The sequence below is a fragment of the Uranotaenia lowii genome, chromosome 1, assembly GCF_029784155.1.
Source record: "Uranotaenia lowii strain MFRU-FL chromosome 1, ASM2978415v1, whole genome shotgun sequence".
Taxonomy (NCBI): Eukaryota; Metazoa; Arthropoda; class Insecta; order Diptera; family Culicidae; genus Uranotaenia; species Uranotaenia lowii.
In genome coordinates this window covers 61520455-61535187 of record NC_073691.1, presented here as the reverse complement: position 1 = coordinate 61535187, position 14733 = coordinate 61520455, and the positions used below count along the sequence as shown (strand labels likewise).

At 44.7% G+C, this 14733-nt stretch overlaps 1 protein-coding gene across 2 annotated transcripts in view; it reads right to left on the bottom strand.

The window, feature by feature from the left end:
- LOC129749369 (low-density lipoprotein receptor-related protein 4) overlaps nucleotides 1–14733 on the bottom strand; it is a 108195-nt gene that overhangs the window by 29450 nt on the left and 64012 nt on the right. For both annotated transcript variants that reach the window (XM_055744336.1, XM_055744344.1), the window contains exons 4-6: nucleotides 10997–11447; nucleotides 10804–10928; nucleotides 8574–10722 (exon numbers count right to left, since the gene is read on the bottom strand). In XM_055744336.1, coding sequence (XP_055600311.1) covers nucleotides 8574–10722; nucleotides 10804–10928; nucleotides 10997–11447 — 2725 coding nt within the window. The remainder of the gene's footprint in view (nucleotides 1–8573; nucleotides 10723–10803; nucleotides 10929–10996; nucleotides 11448–14733) is intronic.

Here is a 14733-nt window from a genome sequence, read left to right as displayed (position 1 = left end):
GATGATTTTTGTGCCAATTTATAAAATTCCTAAAGGAAATTTTCCGCTGAACAACTTTGTCGAAGACCATAACTTCGTATCATATTAGGTTAAAAAGTTATAAGCTGTTTCACAGGGGTATGTCTTTTCGCACTGATAAACAATAAATTCAATTGACATCCCTGCAGGGTGCCTAGCGAGGTATTGCGTGAATACTTTCCGTGCAACACTTCGCGAGGCTCAAGCAGTGATGTCAATTGAATTTATTGTTTATCAATGCGAAAAGACATACCCCTGTTAAAAAGCTAATAACTTGTTTTCCTAATAAGTTACGAAGTTATGGTCTTCGACAAAGTTGATCAGCGAAAAATTTCGTTGAGGAATTTTATAAATTGGCACAAAAATCATCAGCTGGCTTGGTTCCACAGACGAAACAAAAATGATGTTGATTTTTCAGTACAAATTAATCAATTTTCCCATACAAACCTAAAAGTTCAAATTTACTCATGTAAACGTTACTTAAAAATTCTGCAAAAAATCATGGATGAGTTTTGGACCAAGACGAAGCTTTTAAGACCCCAGGGTTTGAGAAATTCCAATATGACCCCAAATCGACTCAGTCTAATGGGACAGCTCAGCGAGAGAAAGGTGGACCCATCGTCTGATCCCGCACATCGGGAGCTGGATCGGAAGAAGACACAGTGGACTTCCATATGACGCAATTCCTGACTGGTTCCGGATGCTTCATGAAGTACTACTACCGGTTTGGGCATGTGGCTTCGCCATATTGCCCAGTTTGTGGAGACGAAGAGGAGACACGGTACGTACCAACATACTTGCCGTCAGTTGGCCCAACACGAGAGTAGTCTATCGTCGGGAAGCATCTGAGTAGTGTGCGTCCGGTCGTAGTAGAGGTCATGGATACTCCGCCAACCGATGTAGGATACCTCATCGCCGGGGAGTATCCGTGTAATGCCGCTTCCTACGGGGGAAACTGCGGGGATAAGACAATACCTTCCATGTAGCGGACCTCGCAGAAAGGAGATAAACCAGTGTCGGGGGTTACCCACGGGTAGAGAGGTTCTCGATGCAGAGCGAGCCTCTCGAGTCGGTGTAGAATGTCGTCACTGTCGGGAAACATCCGAGTTGTAGCGGTAAAAGTCCCGAATATGTTTCGTGATAGGCGCAAATTCAGGACAAGCTGCTTTCTAACACACGACGGGTAGAAAAACGCCTAGGGTTGCAAGCCAAATGAGTGCAAGAAGACCGGACAACTGTCGAAGTAGACTGACCATATCGACGGGGGGCTGCCGAGTAGAGTGCGTCCGAAACCACGGTTTGAAGCTACAAAGATTAGGCAACATCTACTGCGTAGTGGATGCCGTGGGTACGCTGTTCATGAGTAGAATTCTTCACCTCCGGGGAGTATCTGGGTAGTGCGGTTTCCAACGATCGAAGCTGTGGGAATGAGACTTTACGCAGTGGAAATGGTTGAAAAAGAGTTATTCCACAATCGGAAATACGGGTAGAGTGGTTCGCGACGCCGAGTGAGCCATTTGAGTCTGTGTAGGATGACGTCTTCGTCGGGAATCATCCGATTAGTTGCGTTAAGTCCCGCGCATGTGTTTTGACAGGCGCGAGTCTAGGATAAGCTGCTCTGGAATCGGCACACGACGGGCATAAAGGTGGCAAACCTCGATTCCTGGAGATAAGAGGTCGGACTTCGAATCGTTAGAGAAGAGGTCAGGTTTCAAATCTTCAGGAGGAGAGGTTTGCGTGTTTAACCACGAGTCTTTGCGAGGTCGGGTCTCGAGTCGCAAGAGGAGAGATCAGGCCTTTAATTAACAAGAGAAATGGGGTGTAAATGTTTACCTCGAGTTATTACAAGGAGAGGTCAGATCTCGAGGTATTGCTGAAAGTGGTCTCGTCTATGAGTATTGCCTTGGAGCGCGCTAGCGCGAATGGACCTCCCTCTATTGAAAGGTAGTGTGTAGTGTGTTGAACAGTTCGAAGTGGGAACTAGGTCTACGGCTCCCGGTGGAGTTCAGGAAGTAGGAGGTAGGAGTCTTCCCATTACCAGCTCTACACCGAAAGTGCGAACGGCCTATCCGACAAACAGTTCGGTTTCGGAAATGCCGCAGTACGGTGGATGCCATTCGACGGGTCATCGAAAGGGCAGATGAAGCCAGAATGAAGAAAAGGAGAGGAGACCGGTCACTCTTCAACGCCTTCAACAGCGTCAGTCGGGCAGCGATTGCGTCGTCGCTCATCAATATGAGGATTCCGGCATATATCTGTAGGATGTTGGAGTATTACTTCCGTAACCGCCAACTACAGTATATGACCAGCGAGGGACTGGAAACAATGAGAGTCTAGGCAGGGGCTCCACAAGGGTCGATAATTGGCCCGGTATTGTGGAGCATTGTCTACGACGAACTGCTGAGACTGCGTTTCCCCACGGGAGTGAGACTTGTGGGATTCACCGATGACGTGGTTCTCCTGGCATCGAGCCCATCAAACGAAGAGGTCCAGCCACTCGCCACAGTAGCTATCGAGAAGGTGAAAAGTTGGATGCGCTCCAAGAGCTTACGTCTGGCTCATCACAAGACCGAGTTGGTGCGATGGTGCGTCAGGGACGATTGCAGCTGGGCCGTGCGCAATCGAATCCAAGCGTGCGATCAAATACCTGGGGGTGATAATCGACGACCATCTGAGCTTTACGGCCCACGTCGACTACGTCTGTAAAAGAGCAGCCCTCTCAAGTCGACAGCAGCCCTCTCACGGGCCATGTCAAACAACTCGGCGGCACCCTGGAAGGCAGCCTTGAGCAGGCAATGTAACCTGCAAAAGCTCTGCAGTGTGCAGCGGCTGATGAACCTGCGAGTAATCAGCGCATACCGAACAGTGTCCTCGGTAGCTGCTGATGTTGTGGCGGGGTCATGCCCCCGTGCGGAAATATGCCAGAGAGGCCTCGATGTCCAACTGGCAGCACCAGTGGGACAGCTTGGGACGTGGCCAGTGGACCCATCGCTTGGTCCTTAACATCGGATCCTGGATGGACCGGAGATATGGAGAGGTTGATTTCTGCATGACACAGTTCTTGACTGGTCACGGATGTTTCATGCAGAGTCTTCCCATTGCACCCATGAACTCGGAGAAGCAAACAGAGAGGGGGGGGGAGGTGGGGGGGGGGGGAGTGTTGAGGGGTGGGGGGTTGGTGAGGTGCGTGGTTACTCGCCGTGCCTTGGAATACAATCCGTAAACCGTGATTTACCACCTGTGGTTACCAACTAAAAATAATGCTCTGGTTCTGAACCTTGGTCTTGTAACTCGTAAGGGTTTAGGGAGGGGGGGTTTTTTCCCTTAAGTTTGGACCCATAATATTTTGAGCAGTACTAACAACAACAAAAACATGAGGAACGTTCTCTTCACCATGAAAGAACTCCTGAAGGTCTCCTTCATTAAGCAAAGTTGTCAAGGAGTAAGGAATAGAGATAGGTTGCTAAAAGATTGCAAAAGATGCGTGCAGAAATTGGCAAAAATGTAAGGCACACAATTTGAGGATGTCGAAGGAGCAACCTTCATAGAGTTGTTTTTGACATTCCTCACGCACATTAACTGGCGTCCCACTGGCGTGTATACGGACAAGAACGGGACAATTAACCTCCAAAATTTCAGTGCAAAAATTGAGAAGCCGGCCGACGAACACGGTCGCTTCTGAGGTTAATGTTCCTAATATGAAAAGTGTTATTGGAACGCCCTGGATAGTGACACGAATACGACTAGCGGCAAATAGGACTATAGCCCAAAGCTCCACGAGTGAAGCAACGAGTAGAACAACGTTCGTGGACTTATTTCGGGAGCTGCGTTCGAAACCTAAACTATCTGGTCTCGGTAAGAGGGTCTCCCGAAAAGGTTTTCTCAGGTATAGGTGACATGGTGAGTTAGCGAATAAGTAGCCTTAAACTTTACAAATGGGAATGGAAGCATATACTGATAAAGATAAAAAATGGTAGCAGAAGTGGTGTTTTGATGTGACTCCTCACTCTTTTCGAATCTTGGAAATGCAAAAAAACTTGTGAATCCATCTTAATAAATTGTCCATACCCTTGCGTGGTACCCCAGCAAAAATTCAAGAAAGTATGTCGCAGAAAGAAGAGAATGACTCTAATATACCAGATGGGATGGTTGTATTAAACTTACCAAAATAGCATATAATTACAAAAGTGGACATTTTCCGTCACTTTATCAAGAGTCCAATTCTTTAGGTAAATTGTGCTATTTACGCTGTAACTGAATAGTCGAGATTTTCTTTTTTCGAGCGAGTAGAGAGAAGCAAGGTAGCGACTCGTTTGTGTGGCAATTTAAGCCCCGCTAATTTATCGTAAATTGCTTCACATGAATGATATACTAAATCGTAAAAAACAATCAACATATTGCTGATTGAAAACATATTAACATATTAACGGAGTAACTTATTATGCCCTCGATTCAACTTGTGTTTAAGCAAAGCGTGGCGCGAATAAATAAAAAAAACTAGTGAGGCTTATTCTGCGGCTCGAGTGACGGGACTCACAAAATTTTACGTCTTCGTCACTCTGGAAAATGCTTCAAAAAAGAAATTTTTGTATCGACCAGCTCTCAAGACCAATAACAGCTCATCCGAACGTAAATTTCGAGGCTAGAGAGGCTAAATATACAAGCCAGCAAAACGATATGAAATTTCATAAGTCACGTCACTCGAGTCGCAGAATAAACCCCAGTATTACTTTATGCGCCTCATTTTCCGACTTAACTGCGCGGCCGAAATATTCCAGCGAGTATTGGAAAGAACTTTTTTACTTCATCAGGAAAGTGACATTCATAAGCCATCCCATTATGTTCTGACATTTTTGGCACATATATGACGCTGAGACACAACCAAGAAATTATGCAGCTTTCTTGGCTTTGTGAACTGCGCCGGAAAGTTCATCCTAAATCTTTAAAAAATCAGTCAGCACACCTCTACGCTAAATGATTCGCTAGGAATAACTTTTGAATACATGGATAGAAATTGCTGAAATATTAAGTGAAACTACTAAGTAATGTAATGTTTACTTTGACTTTATTTTTGGGCGTCACTTGCGCCATCTATATTACTCACTATGAACCATCTCTTTTACAAATCAAGGATTTTTTGGAAAACGTTTTCTATTTCCCGGAGGATCGAAGTAAAGACAAGTTCAGCACATTGTTCTCCTTCTGCAAAAAAATAAAAAAATAAATAAAACAGCAACACTGATTTATTATCATTCCTCTACAGTTTTCTCACAATAACACGATTCCAAAAACAGCCAAAATAAAATAACAGCTTTGTGAGATTGATGAAAATGCTTTGAAATTGTCAGCCTTATTAAAAACTAGATAACAATTTTTTTCCTTGTTCTTTTCCTAAACATCCAGGCGAGACTTGTCAACGAAAAAAATCTGGCTGGAGATCTGCTAAATGCCCGCCTCAAAATTTGGTTAGCTGAGAATTTTGGTTTTTTTTCTATAAATTTCACTCCGCCCAACAAACATGAAATCGAATCAGAAATGATAACTTAAATCGTTTATAATGGTGTTGCGAATCACAATTCCAACTGTATAATGAAAAAATCGTATAAAATGTCGTCTCAAGTCAGTTTAAATCGGATATGATAGAAAGTTTGCCTTATTTGAAAATTTAAAAATGAATTTGCTCCCGCGTAGGCTTCAGTTGTTGTTGTTTGTTTGTTTGCTTTATTATAGAGGCTTGTTGGGTAGATTCGCCAAGTCAAGTCGGTATTTTATAAAGCCTTAACAAGGACAGAGGGAATTTGACCACCTTTTAAGGGTAAAGAGGGATTCGTTGAGACCGATAGGGCAAAGGTGTCCGATTAGCCCGATAGGGCAAAGAGGTATTCGATCGCCCATTAGGGCAAGAAGGAATTCGGGAGCCCTGTAGGGCCGAGGGAATGCGTGTGTTGTATGATTTCAGATTTCCCTAGCCCAAATTTTGCAAGCCCTGAAACGGCTAGATAATCAGTTAATTAGTTTGAAATTGTAGTGTATTGGCTACAACACAGCAACCAGCGAGACCGACCGAGGTGACGAAGAGTATAAATAAGCATCCCGTTTCCCAATTAGCTCAGTCTATTCTCATCGTTCAAATAAAACAGTTACTTGTTAAGTACACAGCTCGTCTATTTTTGTTGATTGATACATAGCAAATTGGCGACGAAGGGATATTTTTTTTTCAAGATGAACGTGAAGCCTCCAGAGTTCAACATCGGAGATTCCTGGTCACTGTACGAGGAACGCTTACGACAGTTTTTTGTGGCCTATGGAATCGGAGAGAAGGATGACGAGCGACGATCGGCATTTCTGTTGACGGCAGTTTCCATGGAGGTGTATCAAACTATTCGAGACCTTTGTTTCCCAGCGAAACCGGAAACAAAATTGTTCGACGAGCTATGCTTGCTGTAGCGCCAACGGTTTACCCCGACGTTGTTGGTTTTTCACGAGCGGACCAGATTTTTGGAAGCACGTCAAGGCGACGGAGAGTCGGTGATTGAGTGGTCAACCCGGTTAAAGAAGTTGGCCGCCGGCTGTGAGTTCGAAAACGATCTGTCAGTTTTCTTGACAAACGTTTTTGTTGTTGGTCTGAAACGCGGGCCAATATACGAACGGGTCTGCGAAGAGGATCCCAAGTCCGAGTTGGAAGTCCTGGTGAAAGTAGCTGTGAAAAAGGAATCAACATTACGACAACGTGAGGTTTTGGAAATTTTCAAGGTTCGTTCCGACCGTGGAAGGAAGGAAGACAATCTGGAAAGACCCGATCCAGATTCCCGTTGTTTTGCTTGCGGTAAAGGCAATCACAATTTTCGAACTTGCCAGTACAAGGCGTACGTGTGCAAGTTGTGTGAGCTGAAAGGACATCTGGCCAAGGTTTGTCCTAACAGGAAAGACCCGACCGAAGGAGCGACAAAGCCCAAAGTTCATCATTTGGCGATGAACAGATTGGATGTTCCTCCTCCCATCATTGTTCCTGTTCGAGTTGGTGGACATTCAATCGATTTCGAGCTGGACACAGGGAGTCTGGTGAACGCTATTCCTACGACGTTGTTCAATCGGCTTTTCCAATCGAAGGTGCTCGAGCCTGGCGGATGCGATTATTTCGTGTCATACAACGGCAACAATTTCCAGGCGGTTGGAAAATTCGAAATAGAATTGAAGTTCAATCGCCACAAATCGAAGGAAGCAGTCTATGTTTTCGATGGTGACCGGCAACCGTTGCTAGGGCGGCAAACAATGTTGCGATGGGGATTGTCAGTCGATTTTGGTTCTCCTACGGAGCCTCAAGCTCCAACAAAATCAGCATCTTTTCCCAAGTTTTTCAGGCCCCATCGGAAACCTAGAGCTTTCAAGGAGGAAGCAAACCAAGGCATCATCAACGGCGGTGTGCGAGTCGATCCAAAGGAAGCGAAACCAGCCGGCATTCCAACGAGGTACAAGGTTAACGAAACAGTTTTTATCCGAGACTACCGGTTACCCAACAAGAAGTCCTGGATCCGAGGTCGAATCGTGGCAAAACGAGGATCTAATCTGTACGAGTGCCGCACTCAAGAATTTGGAGTCGTCAAACGCCGAAGTCATCAAATCATCAAATATCCATACGATGATTTTGAACGTGAAGCAGATCCTGGGTCTAACGATGACAATCCACGGGAGAGCTACGTTAAAGTTGAGTCATCAGTTCCGATGCCGCTTTGGTCCCATCAAGCCCCGACCATCATCGTCCCGATGGAACCTATGTGACCGGATACAACCGTATCATGAACACGCTTCGTTACTTGGAGAGGGAGTAGTTGTAGTGTATTGGCTACAACACAGCAACCAGCGAGACCGACCGAGGCAACGAAGAGTATAAATAAGCATCCCGTTTCCCAATTAGTTTCAGTTTATTCTCATCGTTCAAATAAAACAGTTACTTGTTAAGTACACAGCTCGTCTATTTTTGTTGATTGATACATAGCAGAAATCAAAGAAAAAAATCAATCGATAGTGAGCTGGGTTTAAGCAAATAACGGTAGAAAGTGAAAATAAAATAAAAATTAAGATGCCCGGGTTTCAGCCCATGGCATCTGATGGTGGCCGAGTTGCCCATGGTAAGTAAATAAATTCGATAGTTAGCCGGGTTCCAGCCCATGGCTGACGATAATGAATACATGACCCGGGTATAGCCTACGGCCATCGGTAATACAAAATTGAATAAGTTGAGAAAAGCCCTTGCAATGAATGAACCAATAAGAAAGTACGCTATGAAACTTCAAAACGGGGAGAATGTGGCATCCTCGAGTATGTCTTTTTTGTTCTCACATCACGAGAGCCATATTGAGAGACTAGCGATGTTGAGCAATCGCTAGCACAACTGACCATTCTAGCATCTAGCTAGTATAACCTCGACAATCTCGAAATGAACCTTTAAAACGGGCCGTCCGGGATTCCACACTAAATCTGTTGTACAACATAGAGCTGGCGTAGAATTTAACATAACATATAATAGATCATCTATAATATAAAAAGGCACTTACATTCAACTGGATTCCAATCGGACAGGCACAGGCGAACCCGGATGGATTCAACAAGCAGATGTACGAACAGCCACCATTGCGCACCCCACAGGGATTTCTCACGTCCTTCCGGTTCCGGTGAAACACCCGAATGTCCATCAGGTCCGTATTGTTCGCCAGGATGGTATGTCTCTCGGCACCGGTAAGCTTATCGGCCACCTGAATGCTGTGGGTGTCCCAATCCGTCCAGTACACTTTCCGATCGTACACATCGAGCCCAAATGGGTGCTTGAGGCCTTCGGTGATTAGTCGATTCCTTCCCGTTCCGTCAAAGTTGACGTATTCTAGGGCTTTGGTTCCTCCGTCAACGAAATACAACCGGTGGTTATCAATGTCCAGGGCTAAACCGTTGGGCCACTGAAGATTTTCCGATACCAGCGTGAATCGACCGCTGCCGTCCATTCCGGCTCGTTCAATCAATGGATTTGATCCCCAATCGGACCAAAACATGAAGCCTTCACTCGGGTGGACTACAATGTCCCTAGGTTTATCCAACTTTTCCCAGATCAGGAGGACTCGCTGCTTGCCATCGGTAGTTGCCGCCTCTATTCGGTTAGTTCCGGCATCGGTCCAGTAGATTTTATCGGTGATCCAATCCAAAGCCAGTCCAGCGGGTGACATGAGGTTCGACTTGATGATTGCCTCCTGTTGACTTCCGTTGATGAACGCCCTGCTGATGATGCTCTTGCCGACGTCGGTCCAGTAGATGACATTCGTTTGACTGCACCAATCGATCGCTACGTTTGATTTGATTCCGTCAAGGGGAACGACCATGTCAACGCCCTTTGTTGGATTCTGCTGATCCAGCTGACGCACTCGGATATCCTTTTTGCGAGCAATCAAGAGCAGTTTGTCGGGGACGTTTGAACAGGTTCGCTGGTCACCTTTGAGGGAGAGACCTATTGGACAGGCACAACGTCTGTGGTTCCGGTTTGGTAGACACAGATGCGAGCATCCACCTGGACGTCCTTGTGGATCAGGTTGACAACGGTTGGTGTAATCCGGCTGTCGCGAAGGATGGTAGCTCTGGATATCCATCGGGAAATGAAGACCTTCATGAACTACCCGGAAACCGCGGCCGTTGACTTTGTTGGCTGTGGATACGGTTCGAGTATGCCAATCAGTCCAGTACATCGAATCCTCGAAAAGGGTCATGGCGAAGGGATGCGGTAGATTGTTACTCAAAATCTTCTTCCTGCCTTTTCCATCAAAATTGGCACTTTCGATGACATGTTTGGCGTCAGCCCAATAGATACGATTCGTAGTGTAGTCGATTGCTAGACCATTGGGCCAGAATATGGATTCCGATATGATAGTCTGCCTTTCGGAACCATCCATGTAGGACTTTTCAATTTTCGGAATGGTTCCCCAATCGGTCCAGAAGACAGTTGCTTTCCCGGGATGAACTGCTATGGCTCGGGGTTTGTCCAGGTCATTGGCTGCAATCACGGCACGTAGCTTCCCATCAAAGGTGCTGACCTCGACTCGACGTGTTCCCGAATCGGTCCAAAACAAAAGGTTGTGAATCCAATCAACAGCCAGTCCACCCGGAGATTCCAATCCCCATTTGATAACATCCTTGATGCCGGTTCCATTCAGATAAGACCGCTTGATCACATCGATCGATACATCCGTCCAGAAGAGCAAATCCTGTTGATAGTGATAGTCGATTGCGATGGCATTCGGCAAACCCTTAACGATCGATGTGAACTGGTTGTTACTCAAAGAAACCTGTCGGATGTCAGCTCGATTGGCCATCAGTAGCTTAACAGCTCCACCAACGGCTTTGCAGGTTCGCTGATCCGGCCTTAGGATGTAACCCGGCTTACACGAGCAACGGAAACTTCCAATCGTGTTGATACACTCCTGAGAGCAAACCGGATTGTTGACGATCGAACACTCATCGATATCACTACAATTGTAGCCGTCGCCATTCAGTAGATACCCCGGTCGGCACAGACACTCTTCGCGGCCACTGTAGGCCGTAGCACAGAGCTGTTCGCACCTTGAATGGGCACTACAAGGGTGGACAATTGGACATCGCAGCTCGTCTTCACCGTCCGCGCAATCCTTGTGGTTGTCACAAACGTGTTTCTGATTTATGCAAAGCCTGATTCGACGAGAAGAAAAGAAAAAAGTTGTTAATTTAGGTCATGGTGTTATCAGCACTATTCGGATGAAAGAAACTTACGAATCCTTTGAGCTATTCCGTTTGTTGGTGGGACAGGCAAACTGATTGACTTCACATTTTAAGTCGCAGTCCTGTTCGTCCTCCCCTCGCTTGCAGTCCGCCGACCCGTCGCAAACCCACGATCGCTAAACACATTTCGAAAAAAAAATGAAATTAACTTCACACTCGCAAAAAACCCTCAGCTCCAACTTACCAGAATGCATCGTCCATCCTTGCACGGGTACTCATCCGGGGAGCACGTTCGGCCACCCAGCTTATCGACCGGGCAGCCCTTCTCGTCCTCCCCGGCATTGCAATCGCGCTTGTCGTCGCATCGCCACTGCACCGGAATGCAATCCCCGTCGTCGCATTTGTACTCGTTCGAGCTGCACATGGCCTGTTTCTTGGGACATCCCTCTTCGTCGCTCCAGTCGCCACAATCGTTATCACCGTCGCAGCGAAAGCGCATCAGCACGCAACGACCCCCGAGGCCGCTTAGACCTCCCAGTGAACCCTTGCACTTGAACTCGCCCTCCGGGCAGCTCTGCATCGGTCGGTCGCAGGCCGTTTCGTCCGATTCGTCGATGCAATCCGGCTCCCCGTCGCACTCGAACGAGGCCGAGATGCAGGACCCATCGTGGCACCGGAACTCGTCCTGGGTGCACCTGTAATGGAAAGAGTGAAAACGAAATCATTTGAAAGTGCCCAGTAATATCTGTAATATCTGTAGTGTAAATATGTACCTATTTATAAGATGTAAGGCGTTTGGAGCCAGAACGGACCATCAGAATGTCTAGATTCAGTCGTTCAGTTCTCATCGATTAGATTTATGAATAAAATCTTTAAAAATCCATTTATCAGTTTATGGATTAAATCCATCAAAAAACGCCTGAGACCCGAATCATTAAACCTGTATCTTGGGTATCCACCATGGGTGCTTGGATTCACCACAATTTCTGCCTTAGTATGGGCTTGCATGTATTTTTTTTAAATAAATTAGTTCGACAAATCACCAATGCAGCGCGTACCCCATGCCTGGACCCAACGACATCGAATGAACTGTTATAATGCGAATGTATTGCGTGTTTTGATGTAGGGTGAGTGCTCCTAAAGTCTGTTTCACATAGAATCTCATCTCGCATCTTTTCATTTACTGCAGCGCCCCTAGTTGTCACATCGCGAATCTATTGACAGTGTTTTTATATGGATGGTTTGTTTACTGAGTGGTGAAAATTTGATCAAGTCAGTCAAAAGTTATCGACGAAGGAACGCGAAAGGCGAGAGAAAATTTTGCACACTCACGTAGAGAAACTGACGTGGTCAGGGGTAAAGATCGCGAAATTCCTGAAATATCCAAAATCGACTGTAAATTCGGTGCTGCAACGTTACCGGGAGACCCTTACGATGGATCGAGCAAAACAAACCAGCCGTAAAAGTGGAACATATGACCGGAAGCTGCGAGCAAAGGTAATTCGATCAGTTCACTAGAAGTCCTGAAATCTCCTTGCGTGATTTGGCGAAAAAGTTCAAGACGAACCACAGTACAGCTCGACGAATTTGTTTGCGAGAAGGCTTGTGGTCGTATCATGCAAGCAAACACCCCAACAGGACGCTGAAACAAAACCTGGTTGCCAAAAGCAGGGCAACGAAGTTGTACGAGAAAGTGTTGACCAAGTACAACGGATGCATTTTGATGGAAGACGTAACTTACGTCAAAATGGATTTTGGACAAATACCCGGCAACAAATTTTACCTTGCGAAGCGTAAATGGAATGTTGCGGGTAGATTCAAGTTTGTTTTTGCAGATAAATTTGCTTGTAAGTTGATGATTTGGCAAGGGATCTGTAGTTGTGGGAAGAAGACTAAGATTTTCATCACTGGGGACACAATGAATGGTAATGTTTACAAAGAAGAATGTCTCCAGAAGAGGGTATTGTCATTCATTCGGTCCCACAAAGGTCCGGTGAAGTTCTGGCCGGATCTGGCAAGCTGCCACTACAGCCGGGATGTCGTTAAGTGGTATAAGGAGAATAAGATCGATTTTGTTAAAAAAGTATCAAAACAATCAACTGTCCGGATTTTCGTCCAATAGTTTCGGGCAATAGTTAAGGGCAAACTGAAGAAATGTGGCAGAACCATGAAAAAACCCGCTCAAATGGAAAAGTGGTGGAACAAGATGGTGAATGAAGTTACCAGCAGTACTGTGCAGAAAACGATGGGTGGTATCACAAAAAACGTTCAAAAATTCATCCGAAAAGCTGACGAATGATTTTTATGTTTTTTTTTCTTAAAGTGCAATAAAAAACCCTACAAAATGACATTTTTACTTTTGTTGTACGTTATTTCTTTGCAGAGAAATGATCTATTTTATCCGACCAGATTCAATGCGAAACAGACTTTACTTTGGACCTGGAGCCTACTTTAGTCCAAAAATGCCGAAAATTGTAAATAATTCATTTTGCTGGCATAGAACCGAAATATTGCTAAGCACACTATGAACTTTTATTCTTCCTGAATCCTACCATACCATTTTTTGCCATTAAAAGTCTTTCTGAAAAAAATCATCAGTGGTAAATCAGACAGCTCAATTAGTGGGGCGCGTATGGACAAATGAGAGAGTTTAAGGAATTTTACTGCCCAAGCCAAAGTTTAAAGGAAATTTGCTTTCACTGTGAAGAATATGAACCGTTCTACCTATTTTTCTTGAAATTCATGAAAATCAATGAAAAATTCGGAAAATTTGCATAGGGTCCAACTAGAGGAAACTTTCGACTTTGATGTTCCTTGTTTAGACCTGACATCACCAAAACTTTGATTCAATACCAACAAATCCACAAAGGCCAATACTGAACATTCCTTACATTTTTTGCCAGATCTACGCAAATAAACTACAAATAAGTAATCACAAACAAGTTTCAACTATTGTTCTGCTGATAGAGCTGACGGAGAGTGAAAGTGTTTGTGATGTTCATAACAGAAATTTTAGTTCAGTAGGAAATGTGACGAAACTAATTAAACTAACTTACACCATGAATCTCAGTGGAAAGATATTTCCTTTGAAGAGATCCATGTTAAAATAACATTTTACTATTCTTTACAACAACAACAAAAATTTACAAAAACTAATTAATAAGATTTAAAATGTTTCACTAAGATTCTACATACAGTCAGTTATAGGAGTAAAAACATATTATCTGTCGGCCACTTATGGGATTCGAACCCAAAAGATTTTAGCCGATATCGGGAATCAAACCCAATACGCCTGGCATAGCAGACTCGCGCCAGCCTATCCGTTAGACCACCGTTTGGGACCTGACCTAGAATTTAGACATGTAACAGGACTTGAGACAGGAGACCTGAGATATGAAATATAAGACATTGAAATTGGGACTTGAGACCTGAGACATGAGACGTAAGAATACATAAGGAGTGAGGCATGAGAAGTAATAAGTGAGATGTAAGATGTGAGAAGTTAGAATTGAGAAGTGAGAAATAAGAAATAAAAAGTGTGAAGTAAGAAGTGAGAAGTGAGGAGTCAGAAGTGAGAAGTAAGAGTGGAGAAGTGAGGAGTCAGTAGTGAGAAGTTAGAAGTGAGAAGTGAGAAATTATAAGTGAACAGTGTGAAGTGAAAAGTGAGAAGTAAAAAGTGAGAAGTCAGAAGTGAAAAATGAGAAGTTATGAAAAGTCAGAAGTGAGAAGTGAGAAGTATAGTGTGAGAAGTGAGAAGTCAGCAGTGAGAAATGAAAGGTCAAAAATCAGAAAATAGACTTGAGAAGTTACCTCTCACTTCTCACTTAATACTTTCACATTTTCGTAGGTGATGGAAAGAAAAAGAGAAACATGAGGTATCAAAGAACGAAAGAACATAAGCTGTAGGTAAATATCATGAATTTTTAGAAAAAGATACAACGGCTCACCGGCAGGACTTGAACCAGCAATCTCCGCTTCAAG